Genomic DNA, 23945 nt, shown 5'->3' with positions numbered 1-23945 from the left:
TCCTATTGCTATAGTAACACTTCCAGAGATGTTGTTGATGCTACTCAGTTCCGTATAGAAGATGGGTCCTTAGGTCATTTTGGAGGGTTGTTATGACTGGTAACCATGGATACAGTATGTGTTTCGACTTCTCTATAGTAACACACATGATCCTGCTCCTGGGGAAGGCGTGGCTGTTTCTGTGTGTGTGTGTGTGTGTGTGTGTGTGTGTGTGTGTGTGTGTGTGTGAGTGTGTTTGTATTTTTAGTTTGGCTGTTTCTGTGTGTGTGTGTATCAGTGTGTGTGTTTTTGGGCCACAGGCATTGATCAAGGACAAACAACGTTTTTGACAGTCTTTATTTTTTATTTGTGTGGCTGTGTGTGCATGGATGTCGTTTAGTTTTAGTTTTTTCAATGTGTGGTTGCTTAAGTGTGTCTTTGCTATAGTGAGTAATCAGTTTGTGCGTTTCTGTGTGTGTGTGTTACGTCTGTGTGTTGACTGTAAAGTTACATTGGCTGTACAAACATGTTCGAGCCTCCTGGTGTAGAGTCTGATAGAGTTGCAGCATGTTGTAAAGAACCGCTGTTTTCTAACAGTGTCCGCAAACTCAACCCAGAGAGTACATCACTGTGCTTTTCAAGAATATGTAGCTTTCCTGTCATTAGACCGTGATCTCAATAGAGCAGTCTGCAGTCAAGTCTCTTAAAGTGTAATTCCGGCGATCCCTCCAGATACTTTTTCATTGAAAATGTATCTACCGTAAATAATATAACAGGTTTGGCTACCGTAAATAATATAATAGAGACGCAAACAAATTTAAAACAGTTAAGTAGAGATTGTTAAGTTAAATTTGTTGGCGCCTCTTTTATATTATTTACGGTAGCCGGTAATCAACTTGTGTGGACTTCCTGGAAACATGGACCTACCGGTAAGGCACAGACTTATTCCCGCTACGCTAACTAAGTTGTTGATGCTTTGTTTTATGTGTAGGGACCCTTATAATGCTACTGCAGAGGTTTGGTGCTATTTTGAGCTATATTAGTGGTTAAAAAATGCCGATTTGGAACATTGCGCCGGGCAAACTCCATACTCGATTTTTAATGAAAAAAGTATCTGGAGGGGCTTATTTGATGGGTTTACAAGCCATAACAAAGACGCTGGGTTCAATTTTCGCCGGAATTACACTTTAATGTCTAATGCTTCCAACAACAACTAATGGCTGTGCCCAACATTTTAGTAATGATTTATTTCTGAGCGTGGCCAAGCCCACTGCTGGATCAAAAGGGGTTTGAAGGTACCGGGAAACATTTTGATTGAATCATGTCAATGAATTTCAAGTACCGGTATGTTCTTTTCTGGATTATAGACGTTAGTGCTGTTAGTTACATTATGCAGACTTCAGCTTTCCACTTCCTCAGTTATCATTCCCAGTTACTTTGAGTAAGGGCTAGGGTTTACACCATCAAATGTTTTTACTGGGGCTAGGATTACTATAAACAGTATAAAACATCATGATTAGCAACAGATTTTCCAATAACCATATTGTTTCAAATGTAAATTAATTCAGGGGTTGATAGCTTTGTTCACTGAATAGGCAGCTGGTTGCTGAACCTCTCCATCGTTCTCCAGCCACAATCCTCCAGTCCACCCAAAGCCTTCTTGTCATTGTCTCTCTGTAATTCAACGTGCCTTATTTTCTACTTCCATGTGATAACTGATAACATACCAGTCGTCAGTGCCCTTTTTTTTTCTTTGTGTGTGTGTGTGTGTGCAAAAAGCAAATCTAAAAAAATAATTGTTTTTTAATTCAAAACAGTGAGTCACTAATGTGCCAAACTCGTTGAGTTCAACCCCTTCCTTCATTATCACTAGCACTAGCCTTCAGTGATCTGAGCAGGCCCGCCGCTCCCTCTACGCAGAGTACCCAGAGTGCGTAGGGCACCGGGTACCTGAGGGGGCACCAAAAATTAAGGTTTGTAAAAACAAAAACAAAAAAATATACATTATTGAATTAAAAAAACATGTAAATTAGTTATGAAGTGGCCCACCGTTGTTTGTTCTTAATTGTATAACCTATCACTCAATTTCAGCAAATTAGGTGTTCTTACCTAATATATAAAAAGGGGCTCCCCCCCCCCCCTGCTCGCGTAGGGCACCGAAACGGCCAGCAGCGGCCCTGGATCTGAGCCTCACTGAGGGTGTGTGGGGCAGGAACCGGTCTGGTCCAGTCTGGTGAAGGAGAGGTGGAGCGGTTCGGCCGGGCGGGATGCCGGCAGCCATTTATAGGAGGTGTTCTGGTCGGGGGGGTCCAGGGCCCAGTCGTAGTGAGTCAGCAGGTAGCTGCACGCGGTCTGACCACCCAGACACACACACACACACACACACACACACACACACACACACACACACACACACACACACACACACACACACACACACACACACACACACACACACACAATCACACTTTTGTGTTATTGCTTCACACCATATAAAATACATTAGCCTTTCACTTCATGTTTCTTGTGGATTTCTGTTATTTTATGTTCTAAACACATATCATATCACAGACAAATACGCAGAGAGTTATATGTATGGGTGTGTGTGTTTGACAAATGGTCACATCAATTCAATGTCTTTGTAAAGGGAGTCCCGCTTCCTTTTTCTAGGTCAGCCTAATCAGGGGAAATTGAAGTCATGGTCAGAGCTATTCCATCTCTTCTGTGATACCACCTGGCCTGCTCCTACTGGCTGACCCGGCCTGACTCAGTGAGTGAGAGAGTGAGAGAGTGAGAGTGAGAGTGAGAGTGAGAGAGAGAGAGAGAGAAATGGGGGTTCAGGAAGAGATTAATTAATAGAGGGATGGAAAGAGAGGAAAGAGATGGGTGGAGAGGGGTGGGTCGGTTTAGCTCAGGAGATGGAGCAGTTACCTTGTAACCGATAGGTTGGTAGTTCGATCCCCAGCTCCTCCTAGCTGAGTATTGATGTGTCCCTGAGTAAGACACTTAACCCAAACTGCTCCTGACGAGCTGGCTGTCGCCTTGCATGGTTGACTCTGCCGTCGCTGTGTCAATGTGTGTATTAATCGATGTAAGTCGGATAAAAGCGTCTGCTAAAATGCCCTAATTGTAATTGAAGAGATGGCGAGAGGATTGGAGATTGGGAAGGGGCGGAAGCGGGATGAGGGCTGGATAGATTGTGGGACGCGAGGTGCGGAGGAGAAGGGAGGAATCACTCTGACCCAGATTGCGGTTGACTGAACTTTATCCGAGGTGTGTGTGTCATTTGTTGAACCCTATTATGTCATATTGTAACATAAGACAACAGAATACCATCAGCGTCTTCTTTACTATCTTCATCTGTGTGTGTACTCAGAGAGAAAAAACTAAAGTACAAATTCATATATATATATATATACACACACAATATATATACACATCACGCCACATGCAAAAATTAAGCGATGCATGTACACATATATTCACACACACACACACACACACACACACACACCACCTGCATCCAAAAAAAACCACAGGAAATGTGGTACCACCTTCTTCCTGTTGTCATAACTGTCAACGGTCTGTCACACACACACACACACACACACACACACACACACACACACACACACACACACACACACACACACACACACACACACACACACACACACACACACACACACACACACACACAAATTATAATTCATGAGGAGTATGACTCAAGGTTGAGAATGAAAACACTATCTCTCTCTCTCTCTCTCTCTCCCTTTCTCTCCCTCCTTTTCTCCATATCTTTCTCTATTGCACCTTCTTAACAATTAACAAGATATTAATAACAAAACAGATGTAACAAGATGGAGGTGAGAAGGTAAAATGATTGAGGTGAAAGGGTAAAGGTAATAAGACGGAAGTGAGAAGGTAACAGATGGAGGTGAGAAGGTAAGATGGAGGTGAAAAGGTAAAAAGATGGAGGTGAAAGGGTAACGGTAATAAGATGGATGTGAGAAGGTAACAAGATGGAGGTGAGAAGGTCACAAGATGGAGGTGAGAAGGTAACAAGATGGAGGTGAGCAGGTCACAAGATGGAGTTGAGAAGGTAACAAGATTGAGGTGAGAAGGTCACAAGATGGAGGTGAGAAGGTCACAAGATGGAGGTGAGAAGGGCAAGAGATGGAAGTGAGCAGGTAAAGGTAAAGACGTAGGTGATGAGATACTTTATTGGGCGTGTTGGCTCACCTTGACGAAGCTATCAGTCAGTGTGTCCCCGATGCAGTTCCTCGGTCCGTTACCTAGGCAACAAAGAAGATGCTCCTGACCCGCATTCCTGGAGACAGAGACGTCCGATTCTGAATACTTTATTGTCCATCTACAGCAGTGTAGACAACTTCATACCCTACTGTATAGTACACACTGTCCTCACATTCAGACATGAACACAAATGGAATATAATGTTAAATAATAATAACGTTTTGATATAAAGTAATTCCTTGCCCGAAATGATGGATGTAATCTTCATAAAGTTCATAACTTCATAAAGTATCCATCCCAATATCACCCATTCATCTGTCTCATATCTCTCCTCCATCCACCCATCCATACATCATCCATCCATCCCGCATTCATCCACCCATCAATGTATATCTGTGTGTGTGTGTCTGTCTGTATTGTCTGTCCATCTCTACATTGTTTTTCTTCTCCTTACTGATATACGTGGAGAAGGAAGTATATTTTATGCCTTTATTAATATTTTAGTCTCTCTCTCTCTCTCTCTCTCTCTCTCTCTCTCTCTCTCTCTCTCTCTCTCTCTCTCTCTCTCTCTCTCTCTCTCTCTCTCTCTCTCTCTCTCTCTCTCTCTCTCTCTCTCTCTCTCTCTCTCTCTCTCTCTCTCTCTCTCTCTCTCTCTCTCTCTCTCTCGTCCCTTATGTACCCTGACTTCCTGAAACCTGAGTGCTGATTACAGAAAAACAGGAAGCATTAGAGAGAATGAGAGAGAGACACAGAGGGAGTGTGTTCGATGTTAAGCACGCACAGCGCAAAGCAGTGTGTGCTGCAGGAATTACAGCGATGTGTAACATAACTATTACTAGTTAGAGCTACACTGTCCAACATAACTTTTATTAGTTACAGCTACAATGTGTAACTTAACTATTACTAGTTATAGCTAAACTGTGTAGCTTTACTATATCTAGTTACAGCTACAATGTGAAACATAACTTTCTTTGTTAGAGCTACGATGTGTAGCATAACTATTACTATTTACAGCTACACTGTCTTACATAACTATTGCTAGTTACAGCTACTGTGTAGCTTAACTATATCTAGTTACAGCTACAATGTGTAACATTAGTTACTTTGTTACAGCTACGATGTGTAACATAACTATTACTAGTTACAGCTAGAATGTGTAACAAAACTATTACTAGTTACAGCTACTGTGTAACTTAACTATTACTAGTTACAGCTACACTGTCTAGATGAACTATTACTAGTTACAGCTACAATGTGTAACATAACTATTACTAGTTACAGCTACAATATGTAACATAACTATTACTAGTTATAGCTACTGTGTAACTTAACTATTACTAGTTACAGCTACACTGTGTAACATAACTATTACCAGATACAGCTATGTGTAACATAACTATTACTAGTTATAGCTACGATGTGTAACTTAACTATTACTAGTTACAGAAACACTGTACATAACTATTACTAGTTGCAGCTACACTGTGTAACAAGCTATTATTCTCTCCATCAAAGCTTGTATATTTTAGTGTATTTCATCCATCTATTCATATAGTAATGGTTACGGTCAGGGTGTTAAAACAAAACATTACCCCTCATATTTCCAACCATTAATACAATTAATTTGATGTATTACATAACATATTGGTTGACACTTTTACATTCACTTACATCCTCTGTTTAGTCAGATAGCTTCCACACCGCTTTGATGTAGAATCAGTGATACAGCAGGTAGCTTGGTAGGAATGACCCTAGCTACTTGTAGCTTAGTATGTGACACGTTTCTAGCTATGCTGTATGCTACTAACTATGCTTCATATTGCAAGCTACAATGAGACAATGTATAACATTGTGCTCCTAGCTATTTGCTCTAAAGTTTGGTTTTGCTGTATCTGTGCACCCTGTGTGGGTGTTTAGGCTACGGTGCGTGTCATTCAGCGCTTCAGTCAACCTGATGGTGCAAAAGCACACATGGTGGGCATGTACAACACACACACAGACACAAAGGTTTGCTTCATGCTAAAGCTTTTCATTGCCATGTGCTTTTTTTCAGAGAATGCCTGAAAATGTCTCCTATAAAGAGATACTTGACTGTAATCGAACCAAACACTACCACAGGAAGGGTAAGAACTGGAGGACAGAGATGAAGGTTACACATAATATGACACATATTGTGTCTGTGTGTGAAAATGTTCACAGAATAGTGAGGTGTTTGAGTTCCTATGCTGTGTGACCACCCAGACATTGTGTCTACCGACCGCAGTACAGTGGTTTCCAGGGCTGAGGACACATTTGTGTTCAGTTGAGAGAGCGTTGCAGACTGGAAGATACAGATCTAGAGAGGAAGGCTGTGGAACGGTCTCTAAACCGATCTAGGGATCAAAGTATCTGCTGCCAGAATAGGAGTGTGTCTGTTTACATCATACAATGTCACGATTAACAACACGGGTTCTCTTTACTTGTGTTGAGTTCACTTGGTTCACTTGGATCTATTTTACACACACACACACACACACACACGGTAGGCTGTCAGGTGACCGGTTGCCATGGCAACAAGTACCTGTATTTGCCTCAGCCTTGTGGGGAAGAGCCTTAATGAGTTCAGTTCAGACAAAACATGAATGGAGCTGATGGATAAACTGATGAATGGATGAATTCATGGATGTGGTATCGAGCGGATGAATGAACACAACTGTACTGATTGACTAATGAATCAATGAGTGGATGAAAACATGAATGATTGTCTCTGTACTGAATAAGGGAGGCTTAGATCAATGAATGAATGAATGGAGCTGTACTGACCGATGAATTAGGCCCTGAACGGATGACTTCATGAATGGAGCTATACAGATTAATAAAATAATGAATGAATGAATGAACTAACTGATGAACAAATTCATGATTGGGAGGATGAATGAATGAATTAAGGGCTTTTGTTTGATATTGTGAGATGGCATGAGCTACAGAAATAATAATACCCTTAAGCATGCTGAAATCCTTCCTTTCTGAGCCGGGCGGTGAGCAGGATAGTCTAGTAGCTAGTGTGTTGAATGGTATCAGGTTTAAATCTCCAATGTCCTACGCCTCCTGCAGAGGCCTCCTTCCCCCCTACCTGTAATAACCTCCACTGTCTGTGGATAAAAGAGCCTGATCAATGACTCCCGATTCCCAAACAAAACTGCTCAAAAGGTGAGCGATGACAATAGCGCTCCCTTGAACTACAGCTCCGACACAAAGATTGTCACTATGGCAACAACAGCCTACACTCATATCTCTGGACCTATTTCCGGGTCTTCCATTTGACCCAGTGAATAGCACTTGTACAGCAGCCGTGTTACAGCAGTGTACAGGCGTCCGTGTTACAGCAGTGTCACAGCAGCCCGTGTGACTAGCGTACATACAGGCGTTCATGTTACAGCAGCCAGTGTTACAGCAGCCCGTGTTACAGTAGTGTTTGTACAGGCGTCCGTGTTACAGCAGTGTACAGGCGGCCGTGTTACAGCAGTGTAAAGGCGTCCGTGTTACAGCAGCCAGTGTTACAGCAGCCAGTGTTACAGCAGCCCGTGTTACAGTAGTGTGTGTACAGCAGCTGTGTTACAGCAGTGTACAGGCGTCGGTGTTACAGCGGTGTACAGGCGTCGGTGTTACAGCAGCGTGTTACAGCAGCATTGTACAGGCGTCAGTGTTACAGCAGTGTACAGGTGTCCATTTTACAGCAGCGTGTTACAGCAGTGTACAGGCGTCTGTGTTGCAGCAGCGTGTTACAGCAGCAGTGTACAGGCGTCCGTGTTACAGCAGCGTGTTACAGCAGCGTGTTACAGAAGCAGTGTACAGGCGTCGGTGTTACAGCAGTGTACAGGCGTCTGTGTTACAGCAGCGTGTTACAGAAGCAGTGTACAGGCGTCTGTGTTACAGCAGCGTGTTACAGCAGCAGTGTACAGGCGTCCGTGTTACAGCAGCGTGTTACAGCAGCGTGGTACAGTAGCAGTGTACAGGCGTCGGTGTTACAGCAGTGTACAGGCGTCTGTGTTACAGCAGCGTGTTACAGCAGCCCGTGTACAGCAGCCGTGTTAAAGCAGTGTACAGGCGTCCGTGTTACAGCAGCCTGTGGGTAGAGATGGACGAGGCTCACCTTCCTGTCCACCTATCGGGCAGGAAGTGGTCGGGCTGCTGGAACACTTCCGGGTCGCGGTGGACTGCGTGGCTGACGTACATCACCACCTGACCCCGGGGCACGGAGAAGCCTTCTATGGTTGTGTCCTGTAAACACACATACAAACACACACTTATATATATGTGTGTGTGTGTATACATATATAGATAGAGAGATAGAGAGACAGATAGACAAACACACACACACATATATATATATATATATATATATATACTGTATATATATAAACACACACACGCACCTACAAACATATACAGGTATATTTACATATAACACAAACATACATACACACAAACACTGTATTGCTCTCTCTCTCTCATTCAGTGTCTTCCTCCATTATCTTTAAGTCTCTTTCTCTTAGACTGGACAATTTTGTTTCATTTTCTCTCCTTGCAGTAAACCTTACTTTCCTTTTAGTTAATGTTCACAAACACACACACACACACACACACACACACACACACACACACACACACACACACACACACAAACAATAACTTGGTTCTGCTTGACAGCTTGAACCCTTTTTCCACCTGTTGGTGAATACAAATGATCTCTCGTTTCACTCTCCCTCCCTCCCAGGTTCTGTCTCTCCCTCTCTTTCTGTCTCCCTCTCTCCCTCTGTCTCTCCCTCTCTCTGTATCTAATTCTCTATCGCTTTCTCCTCCACCCCCTCTTCTATACACTCTTCCTCCAACTCTCTCTCAGAGCGAGGCGTCACTTCCTGTCGATGATGTCATCATTTTCCACCCAGCGCCTCTTGCCTGAGGGATGGCTGCCAGCCGATCAATCACCACCCCAGATCGATTCCCCTGATTGGTCTATTGCGTAAGCTTCCGATGAGGTCAGATACCAACAGATAACGGCCAGGGGGCGGAGAATTCAGCCCGGCCAATCAACAACTAGAGCTGCAGGAATACAGGCCCCTTGTTTGGCCTGAACTATGGCTGTAAAATAGGGCAGCAGCATTTTGATAGATTAAAGCTTTGTATATGCTTATTAATGGGAAAATACGTAGACTATAGATTTAAATTATCCTAATTCTGTACTGTTGTTAAATTTGCAATCACAGCGTAGTGTTCAGAGTGTAAATTAAGTACAAGACAAAGATTTAACTTTATTAATAGCTATAATGTCTTAATGCATGAAATTCAAGTAGAGCCAAACTAACCACCTCTTAACTAAGACCCCATAAATGGTAAACACATAAGAGAAAATGGTAAGTACTACATTTTCATTGGCAGTAGACAATAGTTGGGCGCCACCTGGTGGTTGTGAGTGTGAAAAGGTTGAAACCTGTTTCTGTCAAATGTCAACACAAAGATTCTCAACCCAACCTTATTGGCTATCCTGCGTCCACCAATGAAAGGAGGCCAGAGTCTCTGAACCTCCAATAGCAAGCAGCGCAAGAACTCAGGCTCAGCCTTCGCCCTCTGCCGCATCTTCTCCTAGAAAGACGTAGGGAACGAGAGTGACACAGACAGACAGACAGACAGACAGACAGACAGACAGACAGACAGACAGACAGACAGACAGACAGACAGACAGACAGACAGACAGACAGATAGACAGATAGACAGAAAGGTTTGAATTTGGATGGTGTTTGTATGTGTATGTGTATATTTCTTTATATATGTCCACATGCTGGGGCCCGCTGAGTGAGTGAGTGAGTCATTGAGTGAGAGTATGTGCATCTATGTGCGTGTGTATATATATGAATATGGTGTGTGTGTGTGTGTGTGTGTGTGTGTGTGTGTGTGTGTGTGTGTGTGTGTGTGTGTGTGTGTGTGTGTGTGTACCTGCTGAGGTCCGCTGAGGGCCAGGGTAAAGGAGGTGAGGAGGGAGGCCAGAGCTTTGGGGATGAGAGCGGAGATGAAGAGCAGGAGGTGCTGGGAGGCGCAGATCGGATGGGGGAGGGGCAGCGACCCCAGGGAGCCCACCAACCTACAGACACACCCACTGAGACGTCAAGAGAGCCACACACACTGAGACGTCAACAGAGCCACGTCCACTGAGACGTCAACAGAGCCACGCCCACTGAGACGTCAACAGAGCCACGCCCACTTAGACGTCAAGAGAGCCACGCCCACTGAGACGTCAAGGCCTTAGGCCTGGAGCACCAAGGCAATGGTTTGACCCTAACCTTTGTGGTTATACCCTGAGTTATAGAATATAGTACTAGGAAGTGTTATCGAATATGGTAAGAGAAAGTGTTGTAATATAACGTGTTATAGAATGTGATAGAATAGAATATTATTATTTAATAGAGTAACAGAACAGTATGTTACAAACGAACAGAAGGGGTGTTTTTAAGGGACAGCCTCATTAAAGGAAGGCTGTCTAGAAGGCCAGACGGTGAGGACCAGGACCCTGTAGTCCTGAGGACCAGGACTCTTTAGGTGAGGACCAGGACCCTGTAGTCCTGAGGACCAGGACCCTGTAGCCCTACAGGTGAGGACCAGGACCCTGTACATTTACATCTACATTCAGGGCATTTAGCTTTTATCCAAAGCGACTTACAATAAGTACATTTGTCATAAGAAGTGCAACAATATATCGCTGTCGGTACAGAAAGGATGTTCATAGCAGCTACTGCAGTTGCTACACAGTTAAGTACTATAATACAATACAACACAATACAATACACAATGGTGGCCAGAAGGGGGAGGGTGGCAATGCAGAGTCGAGGTGGACTCTGAACAGGTGAGTCTTGAGCCTTTTTTTTTCCACCACTGAGGTCCCAAAACCGAGAAAAGTTGTGACTTTGCTGATCGACCTTTGCTAGCTCTTAGCGATGGCGGTACCAGACGTCCAGCTGAGGTAGTTGAACGGAGGGATCGAGCTGGGGTGTGCGGCTTTACCAATGCTTGGAGGTAGGCAGGGGCAGTTCCATCGACTGCCTTGTATGCCAGTACCATCGTTTTAAATTTCATGCGAGCTACTACAGGGAGCCAGTGGAGGTCCCGGAAGAGGGGAGTCACATGGGAGAACTTCGGTAGGGTCCTGTAGTCCCGAGGAACAGGACCCATAGCCCTACAGGTGAGGACCAGGACCCTGTAGTCCCGAGGACCAGGACCCAGTAGTGGCCAGTTTTCCGCTGTGGCCTTTTGGGAGAAGGCGCCTGCACAGCACACAAAAACAGACTGGACAAGTTGATCAGGAAGGCCGGCCCAGTTGTCGGGGCTGAGCAACCACTGTTCCAGCAGGTGGCTGAGGAATGCTGAACAAATGGGGTTGAATAATGACCAACCCCACTCACCCACGCCCTGAAGGTGATCAAGAACAGCACCTTCAGTCAGAGACTGATGAGACCAATGTGCAAAGCCGAGAGATACAGGAAGTCTAGAATACCAGCTGCTATAAGGTTTTACAATGCACAAAAATAACTTAGGACTTTATTTTTGTATTCATTATTATTGTCATTTATTGTATTTTAACTTGCCGTCTGTGTTACAGCAGTGTATGGTGTATGGAAGCTATCTGAGGAAATGTGTGGTGATTGTCTGTCTTGAAGCTGCAGTGTAAAAGGATATTACAATGATCTATCTCTCTATCAGTAGTGCTGAAGACCAGGAGCCTGTAGTCCCCTAGGTGAGGACCTACCCATGCTTGTCGTTCTCCAGCTTGTCCTTGATGATGTCCATCAGCCTGTCTCGGGCCTCCAGCGCGGTGGAGAACCCTGAGGACCACAGGGGCACCTTCAGGCTGACCGGGGCTGAGATCAGACCTGGGGTCACACCCACACCTCATGTTATCTATCGGTGTTCCAATGACTGACTGACTGGACCAGGTCAGGGACCTGCTGTCTGTCTGTCTGTCTGTCTGTCTGTCTGTCTGTCTGTCTGTCTGTCTGTCTGTCTGTCTGTCTGTCTGTCTGTCTGTCTGTCTGTCTGTCTGTCTGTCTGTCTGTCTGTCTGTCTGTCTGTCTGTCTGTCTGTCTGTCTGTCTGTCTGTCTGTCTGTCTGTCTGTCTGTCTGTCTGTCTGTCTGTCTGTCTGTCTGTCTGTCTGTCTGTCTGTCTGTCTGTCTGTCTGTCTGTCTGTCTGTCTGTCTGTCTGTCTGTCTGTCTGTCTGTCTGTCTGTCTGTCTGTCTGTCTGTCTGTCTGTCTGTCTGTCTGTCTGTCTGTCTGTCTGTCTGTCTGTCTGTCTGTCTGTCTGTCTGTCTGTCTGTCTGTCTGTCTGTCTGTCTGTCTGTCTGTCTGTCTGTCTGTCTGTCTGTCTGTCTGTCTGTCTGTCTGTCTGTCTGTCTGTCTGTCTGTCTGTCTGTCTGTCTGTCTGTCTGTCTGTCTGTCTGTCTGTCTGTCTGTCTGTCTGTCTGTCTGTCTGTCTGTCTGTCTGTCTGTCTGTCTGTCTGTCTGTCTGTCTGTCTGTCTGTCTGTCTGTCTGTCTGTCTGTCTGTCTGTCTGTCTGTCTGTCTGTCTGTCTGTCTGTCTGTCTGTCTGTCTGTCTGTCTGTCTGTCTGTCTGTCTGTCTGTCTGTCTGTCTGTCTGTCTGTCTGTCTGTCTGTCTGTCTGTCTGTCTGTCTGTCTGTCTGTCTGTCTGTCTGTCTGTCTGTCTGTCTGTCTGTCTGTCTGTCTGTCTGTCTGTCTGTCTGTCTGTCTGTCTGTCTGTCTGTCTGTCTGTCTGTCTGTCTGTCTGTCTGTCTGTCTGTCTGTCTGTCTGTCTGTCTGTCTGTCTGTCTGTCTGTCTGTCTGTCTGTCTGTCTGTCTGTCTGTCTGTCTGTCTGTCTGTCTGTCTGTCTGTCTGTCTGTCTGTCTGTCTGTCTGTCTGTCTGTCTGTCTGTCTGTCTGTCTGTCTGTCTGTCTGTCTGTCTGTCTGTCTGTCTGTCTGTCTGTCTGTCTGTCTGTCTGTCTGTCTGTCTGTCTGTCTGTCTGTCTGTCTGTCTGTCTGTCTGTCTGTCTGTCTGTCTGTCTGTCTGTCTGTCTGTCTGTCTGTCTGTCTGTCTGTCTGTCTGTCTGTCTGTCTGTCTGTCTGTCTGTCTGTCTGTCTGTCTGTCTGTCTGTCTGTCTGTCTGTCTGTCTGTCTGTCTGTCTGTCTGTCTGTCTGTCTGTCTGTCTGTCTGTCTGTCTGTCTGTCTGTCTGTCTGTCTGTCTGTCTGTCTGTCTGTCTGTCTGTCTGTCTGTCTGTCTGTCTGTCTGTCTGTCTGTCTGTCTGTCTGTCTGTCTGTCTGTCTGTCTGTCTGTCTGTCTGTCTGTCTGTCTGTCTGTCTGTCTGTCTGTCTGTCTGTCTGTCTGTCTGTCTGTCTGTCTGTCTGTCTGTCTGTCTGTCTGTCTGTCTGTCTGTCTGTCTGTCTGTCTGTCTGTCTGTCTGTCTGTCTGTCTGTCTGTCTGTCTGTCTGTCTGTCTGTCTGTCTGTCTGTCTGTCTGTCTGTCTGTCTGTCTGTCTGTCTGTCTGTCTGTCTGTCTGTCTGTCTGTCTGTCTGTCTGTCTGTCTGTCTGTCTGTCTGTCTGTCTGTCTGTCTGTCTGTCTGTCTGTCTGTCTGTCTGTCTGTCTGTCTGTCTGTCTGTCTGTCTGTCTGTCTGTCTGTCTGTCTGTCTGTCTGTCTGTCTGTCTGTCTGTCTGTCTGTCTGTCTGTCTGTCTGTCTGTCTGTCTGTCTGTCTGTCTGTCTGTCTGTCTGTCTGTCTGTCTGTCTGTCTGTCTGTCTGTCTGTCTGTCTGTCTGTCTGTCTGTCTGTCTGTCTGTCTGTCTGTCTGTCTGTCTGTCTGTCTGTCTGTCTGTCTGTCTGTCTGTCTGTCTGTCTGTCTGTCTGTCTGTCTGTCTGTCTGTCTGTCTGTCTGTCTGTCTGTCTGTCTGTCTGTCTGTCTGTCTGTCTGTCTGTCTGTCTGTCTGTCTGTCTGTCTGTCTGTCTGTCTGTCTGTCTGTCTGTCTGTCTGTCTGTCTGTCTGTCTGTCTGTCTGTCTGTCTGTCTGTCTGTCTGTCTGTCTGTCTGTCTGTCTGTCTGTCTGTCTGTCTGTCTGTCTGTCTGTCTGTCTGTCTGTCTGTCTGTCTGTCTGTCTGTCTGTCTGTCTGTCTGTCTGTCTGTCTGTCTGTCTGTCTGTCTGTCTGTCTGTCTGTCTGTCTGTCTGTCTGTCTGTCTGTCTGTCTGTCTGTCTGTCTGTCTGTCTGTCTGTCTGTCTGTCTGTCTGTCTGTCTGTCTGTCTGTCTGTCTGTCTGTCTGTCTGTCTGTCTGTCTGTCTGTCTGTCTGTCTGTCTGTCTGTCTGTCTGTCTGTCTGTCTGTCTGTCTGTCTGTCTGTCTGTCTGTCTGTCTGTCTGTCTGTCTGTCTGTCTGTCTGTCTGTCTGTCTGTCTGTCTGTCTGTCTGTCTGTCTGTCTGTCTGTCTGTCTGTCTGTCTGTCTGTCTGTCTGTCTGTCTGTCTGTCTGTCTGTCTGTCTGTCTGTCTGTCTGTCTGTCTGTCTGTCTGTCTGTCTGTCTGTCTGTCTGTCTGTCTGTCTGTCTGTCTGTCTGTCTGTCTGTCTGTCTGTCTGTCTGTCTGTCTGTCTGTCTGTCTGTCTGTCTGTCTGTCTGTCTGTCTGTCTGTCTGTCTGTCTGTCTGTCTGTCTGTCTGTCTGTCTGTCTGTCTGTCTGTCTGTCTGTCTGTCTGTCTGTCTGTCTGTCTGTCTGTCTGTCTGTCTGTCTGTCTGTCTGTCTGTCTGTCTGTCTGTCTGTCTGTCTGTCTGTCTGTCTGTCTGTCTGTCTGTCTGTCTGTCTGTCTGTCTGTCTGTCTGTCTGTCTGTCTGTCTGTCTGTCTGTCTGTCTGTCTGTCTGTCTGTCTGTCTGTCTGTCTGTCTGTCTGTCTGTCTGTCTGTCTGTCTGTCTGTCTGTCTGTCTGTCTGTCTGTCTGTCTGTCTGTCTGTCTGTCTGTCTGTCTGTCTGTCTGTCTGTCTGTCTGTCTGTCTGTCTGTCTGTCTGTCTGTCTGTCTGTCTGTCTGTCTGTCTGTCTGTCTGTCTGTCTGTCTGTCTGTCTGTCTGTCTGTCTGTCTGTCTGTCTGTCTGTCTGTCTGTCTGTCTGTCTGTCTGTCTGTCTGTCTGTCTGTCTGTCTGTCTGTCTGTCTGTCTGTCTGTCTGTCTGTCTGTCTGTCTGTCTGTCTGTCTGTCTGTCTGTCTGTCTGTCTGTCTGTCTGTCTGTCTGTCTGTCTGTCTGTCTGTCTGTCTGTCTGTCTGTCTGTCTGTCTGTCTGTCTGTCTGTCTGTCTGTCTGTCTGTCTGTCTGTCTGTCTGTCTGTCTGTCTGTCTGTCTGTCTGTCTGTCTGTCTGTCTGTCTGTCTGTCTGTCTGTCTGTCTGTCTGTCTGTCTGTCTGTCTGTCTGTCTGTCTGTCTGTCTGTCTGTCTGTCTGTCTGTCTGTCTGTCTGTCTGTCTGTCTGTCTGTCTGTCTGTCTGTCTGTCTGTCTGTCTGTCTGTCTGTCTGTCTGTCTGTCTGTCTGTCTGTCTGTCTGTCTGTCTGTCTGTCTGTCTGTCTGTCTGTCTGTCTGTCTGTCTGTCTGTCTGTCTGTCTGTCTGTCTGTCTGTCTGTCTGTCTGTCTGTCTGTCTGTCTGTCTGTCTGTCTGTCTGTCTGTCTGTCTGTCTGTCTGTCTGTCTGTCTGTCTGTCTGTCTGTCTGTCTGTCTGTCTGTCTGTCTGTCTGTCTGTCTGTCTGTCTGTCTGTCTGTCTGTCTGTCTGTCTGTCTGTCTGTCTGTCTGTCTGTCTGTCTGTCTGTCTGTCTGTCTGTCTGTCTGTCTGTCTGTCTGTCTGTCTGTCTGTCTGTCTGTCTGTCTGTCTGTCTGTCTGTCTGTCTGTCTGTCTGTCTGTCTGTCTGTCTGTCTGTCTGTCTGTCTGTCTGTCTGTCTGTCTGTCTGTCTGTCTGTCTGTCTGTCTGTCTGTCTGTCTGTCTGTCTGTCTGTCTGTCTGTCTGTCTGTCTGTCTGTCTGTCTGTCTGTCTGTCTGTCTGTCTGTCTGTCTGTCTGTCTGTCTGTCTGTCTGTCTGTCTGTCTGTCTGTCTGTCTGTCTGTCTGTCTGTCTGTCTGTCTGTCTGTCTGTCTGTCTGTCTGTCTGTCTGTCTGTCTGTCTGTCTGTCTGTCTGTCTGTCTGTCTGTCTGTCTGTCTGTCTGTCTGTCTGTCTGTCTGTCTGTCTGTCTGTCTGTCTGTCTGTCTGTCTGTCTGTCTGTCTGTCTGTCTGTCTGTCTGTCTGTCTGTCTGTCTGTCTGTCTGTCTGTCTGTCTGTCTGTCTGTCTGTCTGTCTGTCTGTCTGTCTGTCTGTCTGTCTGTCTCCATGCGTGTGCATGCATGTGCATGCATGTGTTTGTGTGTTTATGCATGTGTATTTGGATGCATGTGTCTGTGTGTATATGCATGTGTGTGTGTGTTTATGCATGTGAATGCCTGGGTGTACCGTGCCAGTGCTGCGTGCACAGCTTAGTGATCTCCTGGTAGAGCTGAGGGTGCTCGTCTGGCCGCACGTTGAGGAACAGACCCAGGACCAGTTCTGTCCCCAGAGCCTTAAACAGAGAGTACACACACTGGGGCTCACGACTACACACACACACACACACACACACACACACACACACACACACACACACACACACACACACACACACACACACACACAGTATTGTATTATTTGTTTGTTTGATTTGTGTATTTGGCACTGACAGTAATGCAGATGAGTGGTTAGGGTGTGTGATTATTGTTCTTTTTGGACAGGGATTCTCTCATTTATATAATAGCATGTTTGGGATAATCATCCCATAGTTTTAAGATTAAACCTGCACTGTGTATGTTTTTCCATGAGCAGCCCCTAGTACCTTGAGTGGTAGCTACAGTTATAACTTTATAATTAAACATAAAATAAACTACAGATGTTACATCGTATTATTCTTGAGAAACTATCTAGCTTCAATATTTTTTTATGGGGTAAATAGCATAGCCGCAGTACAAAAGCTCCAAAGTGCATGTCTTACGTCCTGGCAGTTAATGTACGCACTTATTGTATATCGTACTTAGTTGTGTAGCAACTTATCCCAGCTATCTTTGTTTGGTATGGGGAATGGGTTAACCTAGCGCTTTGTTAGTGCTTAGCATTTGGTTCTATGAACATCCTTACTGTACCCACAGCGATAAATTGTTCTCTTTCTTCTGAAAATTACTTCCTGTAAGTTGCTCTTGACAAAAGTGTCTGCTAAATGCCATAAATGTATATGTAAATATAAATGTAAACCAAGGTTAAATAAAGTGTATTTTGTATTTTGTTTGTTACCTGGAAGAAAGAGCCTGGAGGTGGCGCTCACACACACTGAGAAGAGAAATAACAAGAAGAACATCAATTAAGGTAAGAATAATCTAGTTAGAACTGGTTACTAGTAACTAATCGCTCACTAACGGGTACTTTCACTTTTTGTTTGAGAATTGTTGATGAGAATGGAGGAGGCGGTTGGGTTTGTACCTGATGAGGTCATTGTTCCATGATTCTAGACACGCCCCCGTAAACAAACTGCTCAGAGACAGACGCAGCAAACACGCCTCTTCACCTGGAACGCGCACACATACACACACACACACACACACACACACACACACACACACACACACACACACACACTTTAGCTCTTCAAATGTGATAAATAGTAAAAGTTCAAGACACGTATATGTGTGTATGTGTGAGCGTGTGTGTGTGTGTACCGTTTGTGGTGACGAGGGTGTCACCATACATGTTGGTCATCAGATCCGTTGGGTCTTTGAGAAACACGCTGGACTTCTCTGAACAGGGAACAACCTGCAAATTAGTCAGCTAAAGACATATTCTTAGTATTTAGCTCATCGTTCAGTCTCTTACGCTAATGTTCAAAACATGAAAAGCAGGAAATACAAACAATCTATAACGTTTATCTATGCACTAACTGTGCATAGGGCTATGGAACTTTCCTCTTGCAGCTTTTTACTTTATTAAAGAAATATCTCAATATATTGGGAATAAACCATGCCCATAAACAAACTCAATCAATCCAATTAATTGTTTTATTGTGGCTACAACACAAGCCCCGACGGGTTTCTAATGGAGAAACTGACATAGTGAAAGTTTAAAACCATAGCAGGAATCACAGTCTTTACCAATGCTATTATGCTAATGCTATTATGCTAAAGTTAGAAAAGCAGCGACGAGAACAATTGTGCAAGAAAAATGACTGATTAGACCAGGTCCCAAAGGGTCTACAGTCTCTGACTGCACAAAGAGAATGGGCTGGGGACTGCCGTGTTAACAAGGTGATAAGTAATACTGAGTTCCCAGTGCATGTGTTTTATTTTGGACACATATGCGGTTGTTTTGATGTAGCATTTCCCATCTGGGATAAATCCATCTGGTCTTAAAGATTCAAGTTTATAGCACATTATAAATTCACTTAATTAAAAAGCTCAACAGCTCACTGTGTTTTAACCTTTCTAAATTTGTTTTTCTTGTTATAACCTGCTTGAGACCATTAAACCAAGAAACTTTTGTAGGATGATATGTTTACTTTAGACTTAAAGAAGAACACACTGAAAGACACACACGACCACACACGGGGATGAAACGGTTAACGGTTTTACGATAAACCGTGGTAAAATTCCCGATCAGTGGCCTACCCAATTCACGTGATGTCCCCCAAAATCGGACTGGTTAGGAGTCAAAACGAATTAGCATATGTATGACAATTAGCATATTGTTTTATGGATATAGGATTTCGATAAAAGATTTGGCTCAGATTTAGCATTTCGCTTAGGATTTCGATAAGATTTTGATATAGGTGTAAAATGTAGATTTTGATTTAAGATTTAGATTGAGGATGTAATTCTTACTTTAAAAATGTGAACAAGTGACATGTAAATTGCAGTTCAGTTTGGAAGGGTACTTATTTGCTACCCAGAGAAATTTAAGCAAGGCTTGAGCTACATCTGGAACAAGTGTAGGAATTCTTTAGTAACATAAATGTACAACCGGCCCCCATAAGATTGATTACAACCAAACCACATAACTCTCTGATCAAAACTGAAACAGAGGCAAAAAAAAATGAAGGAAAAGATTCACTCTTTCTTTATCCAACCAGAAATAATTTCTAACCTTTATCGTTAATGTCATCATAGTTGGGTTTGATCGCATAAATCCACGATAAACTGATAATCCAGATTTTGTATGCAAACGTAATGTTAACGATCAATGTATTGTAGCTATTAGCTCAGACAGGTTTCAGAGGAAACAGGTAAATTGCCTTCAATCAAGCCCTCTGATGGCTGTATGGTGCAGTTGATATTGTTTGTTTTAGTCATTTAATTATATTCACCCTGAACTTTCAATAGTGGGTTCCAGTGTGAAAGTTGTACATTGGATTCTTGGGATCTAACTGTTTGTGTATGCAAAATAAAAAACGTCAAGTATGCTTTTTTATGGTTTTCAATGTAAAACTTGTTATAATACTGATAACGAGATCAATTGGAACATGATAATCGCCATATAAAATGTTCATACCGTTTCATTTCTACCAAACACACGACCTGTTTTTGTTGAACTCCGTCTCTATAACCATCACTTTGTCCATTTTCATTCAGCTTTGTGAATCAGTGTGTGCAATGTAGCATGTATAGTCAGGTAGACCAATCTCCACCTTCAGGTATGAGGGTCTCAGGTTCTGAGCTGCTGAGATGAACAAAGACTTCCTTTCTACCTGGAGTGCCAGTGCACATAGTTACTTCCACTCAGGATATACGAGACGTTTCAAATAAAAGTATCCTGGCACAGGACCTGGACTCTTAAAGAACCTGACACTCAGGTGTGTTTCCAAACAGAAGCTTGGCCTGTCATCAGATCCATATACATCTTACTAGAACAGATAATATAGGATCACAGAGGAAGGAGAGGGACTACGGGTAACATACAGCCTTCCTGCTATGGTTATAACGTATCGGTTATCAGCCCTTCCTGGAACAGCAATGTGAGATAAGGAAGCAAGCCTTTTTCCCCAACCTATCAGTTCCTCTGTAGATTGCTGACCACCCGCGGTTTAAGGGTTGTTAGTTGAGGTAGGCCTATATTCCAAACAAGTGAGCATGGTTTCCAGAAACAACGACTACAGTAAGTAACTGTGGTCGATATACTGGGTCTGTATTGCTAGTAACCACAGTATATTCTCAGTGTACTTTGAAATATATCTCAACACACTTGACTTCCCCTTTTGACAGCCGCACCGCTGTAGTAACATGAGCGCACGCACACAGTGCAACAGTCCTGGCTGACGTCACATTGTGTGTTAAAGTTATTAGTGACACACACTTGAGAGAGAGAGATAAGCTCATAGTAAGTAACAATATAAGTCTTTAATGCTTAACTTTCTATTAAAATGGGCTATCTTTTATTCTTTTTGCCTACCACGACTAGTAACTTGCCGTGCAGCACCTCTCTGACTCCCCTCACACTCACCGTGCAGCACCTCTCTCATCCCCCTCACGGAGCACACCAACACGGTGGGCTTGTTAAGGAGTCGGGACTGAAACACTCTGCTGTTGTGTTTCTCCAGCCGGTGGTCGCAGAAGCCCACCGGGTCTTTATAGAACTCCAGCGACCTGTCCCCCAGCACCGGGTACCCCGCGTTACCAGGTAACTCGGACATTATTTATAACCTGTAGTCTCGGTCCGAGTTCACCGGCAGTAGCCTACTCGAGAAATCTACCTCGGTATGTGTTGACTCTGAACTCAAGGAGGAACTCAGAACTCAAGGAGGAACCACAAGATCCCAGAGCTCAAGTATTCCACTGGTACTCCGCCCCTTGGGAAGCCGAAGTCATCTTCTCACCAAATAGATCGCATTTTAATTCACGCCGGCGATCCGGTTTCGCCGAACGATCGGTCAATTGCGCCCTTCCTCTCGCGATAGTACAACCAGATAGAGAGAATCCATGTGTTGTATCGCGGCAGTTGGTCGACGGAGGCTGTTGAGCAGCTGGTATTGGTGGATAGAGATCCCTCCCAGTTTGTGAGGCTGCTGGTATTGGTCAATAGAGCCACCGCCCAGTTTGTGAGGCTGCAGGGGTATTGGTGGATAGAGATCCCTCCCAGTGTGCAGGTGAAGAGGTAGGACCAGAGAATGTCTAATATTATGAGGAGAACTGGCACTCGCGGGTTAGTTCCGGTTTTCTGGACTGGTTGCAGTAATAATCTTTGACCACGCGGGGCGCTCGTAGGCGAGTCCAGAATGAATGGGAGCCAACGGGGTTTTATCCTCAGAATCCACTTTTCTCACGATGTAATTTTTTGTCAAGTAATTTGAAAGTTTCTATCAAAGGGTGGGGCTAAAATAATAAACTCAGCAGAATATTGCATTTTTTAAGGTCACGTATCTGTTCTAAAAAGGCGTTAAAAACATGCGATGACGTCACACACTGTAATACTGTCAGAGGCACTGCTTTACGGCAGTTTCTAAAGCACTTCCCTTTTCCCGCAACGATTATGAGCCATTTCTTTCTCCTAAAATAGAAACCTGGATTAGAATCATAATTTTAAGACTGCATCAATTTAGTTTACATCAGTAAACAATCTGCTAGAGAGCAGTGTTCTGTTGTTCTCCTCATGCCTCTTCCTTTCTTGATCTCTACAGTCGGACCTTGATGCTGTGACAACGGACAAGTCTTCTTCCTCTGTCCTTTTCCCCTGCCTCTGTTCAGTATGTTCAGTGTTGTTAAATCATTTATCTTTTTTTTTATTAGTTACTGTTCTTATTGTGTTCTTGTTAGTGTGATGTTTGAATAAACTTGCCTGTTGCAATGTTGGTATAATGTTTGTATAATTACTGTTATACAACTGTTACTGTTTCAATGTGACCCAGACCATATTTCTCATTTAACAAACATGTGTAGCTTATAATGTGTTGCATGGCAGACCAATTATATTCAATGGCTTAAAACAAACCCATCTGTAAAGATCAGTGAATGCATAGAAATCAATGACAAGTGGTGTAGATGGTTTTCCCTCTGTGCAAGGTCATTAGCCCAAGTCCTACAAAAAAATAACGACTGTAATAGCAGATGTTGAAGTTGTTAAATCTTTAACTAACCATTTGTATGGAACAATCGGTTAAGGTAAGTTAAGTGCTTGAGTCTCGACACCTTAGAGAATGTCTAGCGCGCAACTTGAATAAGCCATGTGCAATATTACCCGGGCTCCAGCGCCACTTTCCTTACCCAACCCGGTATCACGCAATTGCGTGCTCCTGCGCACGAACGTTAATCTATTGAAGCGTGTTCCCGAGCACGATAGTCCGACTTTTTGCGTGTTACACAAAACGAAATGTAAACCAATGCATTCTGAATGGGAGTGTTCTAAGACAATTAACGTGCTCCACAAAACGGTACGAGAGAGAGAGAAAGAGAGAGCGGGAGGGACAGAGAGAGAGAGAGAGAGAGAGCGAGAGAGAGGCTTCAGAAAGGGTGTGCGCAGATAGTACAGTGCACCCTAGTTATGTTTATGCCAAAACCTATATATATAATTAGGCTGTGGAAATTGCAATAAGTTAAGAACACAACTTCGCACTTTGAGCACACAGCCGTGTGACTCGTTTATTTTGTAAAAAGAAAACCGGAAAACAAAGCGTGCTGAAGGTAAACAAATCCAGCATGGTCTGTGACGTCATGAGACGCACGTAATCCTTAGGGACCGCGATCCCTGAACCACCAAGAACGTAAATGACATGCAGTAAACAACAACACAATTGAAAGAACAATACATAACGAAATACTGTAGGTGAATTATGTTACGGTCACTACAAGGCTATAATTATATTATTTAGCGTGTAATGAGACAATCTATAGCCAAATTGTCGAAGATGCCCGAGAATCTTCGGGGATATCAGCATGGGAAATCGGCGAATCAGACCCATGAAGGGGGGGGGGGGGGGGGACACGTTAGTTGAAGGGGGGGGGGGGGGGGGGGGGGGGGGGGGGGAGGAGGACACGTTTGTTGAGGGGGGGGGAGACACGTTTGTAGGGGGGGGGGGGGCACGCTCGACAACGAGAGTTGGTTTTTATTGAACGCTCAACAACGAGAGTTGGTTTTTATTGAACGAGACTTCAACACGGAACAGCTGCACGAAACGATGGTCACGTCACTCTCGGTGACGGTGTCGACAATAATGAACACACGAACAATGTTAATAGAACAACACACAACCACATAACATCCCGAACCCATTAACCACACTTAATCCTAACAACAAAACAAGTTAACAAAAGCCCCATTTGTCAACTGAGAACCCCAATTCCCAGAATCCCCCGCGGCTCCGGAACACGGCGTAGCTTATATTAAAGGCACCCAGTGCAACTTTATGTAAACATTCAATGAAAAATAAACATTCAATTTCTAGTCTTTTTTACACGTAGTAAGTTTCAATAACTCCATACCATTACATATCGACATTCATCAGTAAACAACAACAATCGCCGGTGGGGAGAAGCCATTTTTCCATTGACTGGAAGCCTGCTTTATTTATTGTAGGTTACAAAAAATAAAGAAAATGGCGGCATTGTTGTTGTTATCGATTTTGTATCAGTTCTCACCACAC

The 23945-nt window shown here is 44.5% G+C and overlaps 1 protein-coding gene across 1 annotated transcript; it reads right to left on the bottom strand.

Moving 5' to 3' along the window:
• Nucleotides 1–318: 318 nt before the first annotated feature.
• LOC132447366 (putative cytochrome P450 120) lies at nucleotides 319–21292 on the bottom strand. Its single transcript, XM_060038011.1, has 12 exons — nucleotides 20813–21292; nucleotides 18043–18120; nucleotides 17807–17891; nucleotides 17622–17656; nucleotides 16754–16891; nucleotides 12011–12134; nucleotides 10207–10351; nucleotides 9745–9855; nucleotides 8366–8493; nucleotides 4222–4309; nucleotides 1682–2331; nucleotides 319–1649 (listed from the first exon to the last, which is right to left on the bottom strand). The coding sequence occupies exons 1-11, from the start codon at nucleotides 21000–21002 to the stop codon at nucleotides 2170–2172; spliced, it is 1284 nt and encodes a 427-aa protein (XP_059893994.1). The 5' UTR covers nucleotides 21003–21292; the 3' UTR covers nucleotides 319–1649; nucleotides 1682–2169.
• Nucleotides 21293–23945: the final 2653 nt, after the last annotated feature.

Source organism: Gadus macrocephalus, chromosome 19 (genome assembly GCF_031168955.1).
Source record: "Gadus macrocephalus chromosome 19, ASM3116895v1".
Taxonomy (NCBI): domain Eukaryota; kingdom Metazoa; phylum Chordata; class Actinopteri; order Gadiformes; family Gadidae; genus Gadus; species Gadus macrocephalus.
The sequence above is the reverse complement of the archived record's forward strand: the minus strand, read 5'-3'. Positions and strand labels throughout refer to the sequence as shown.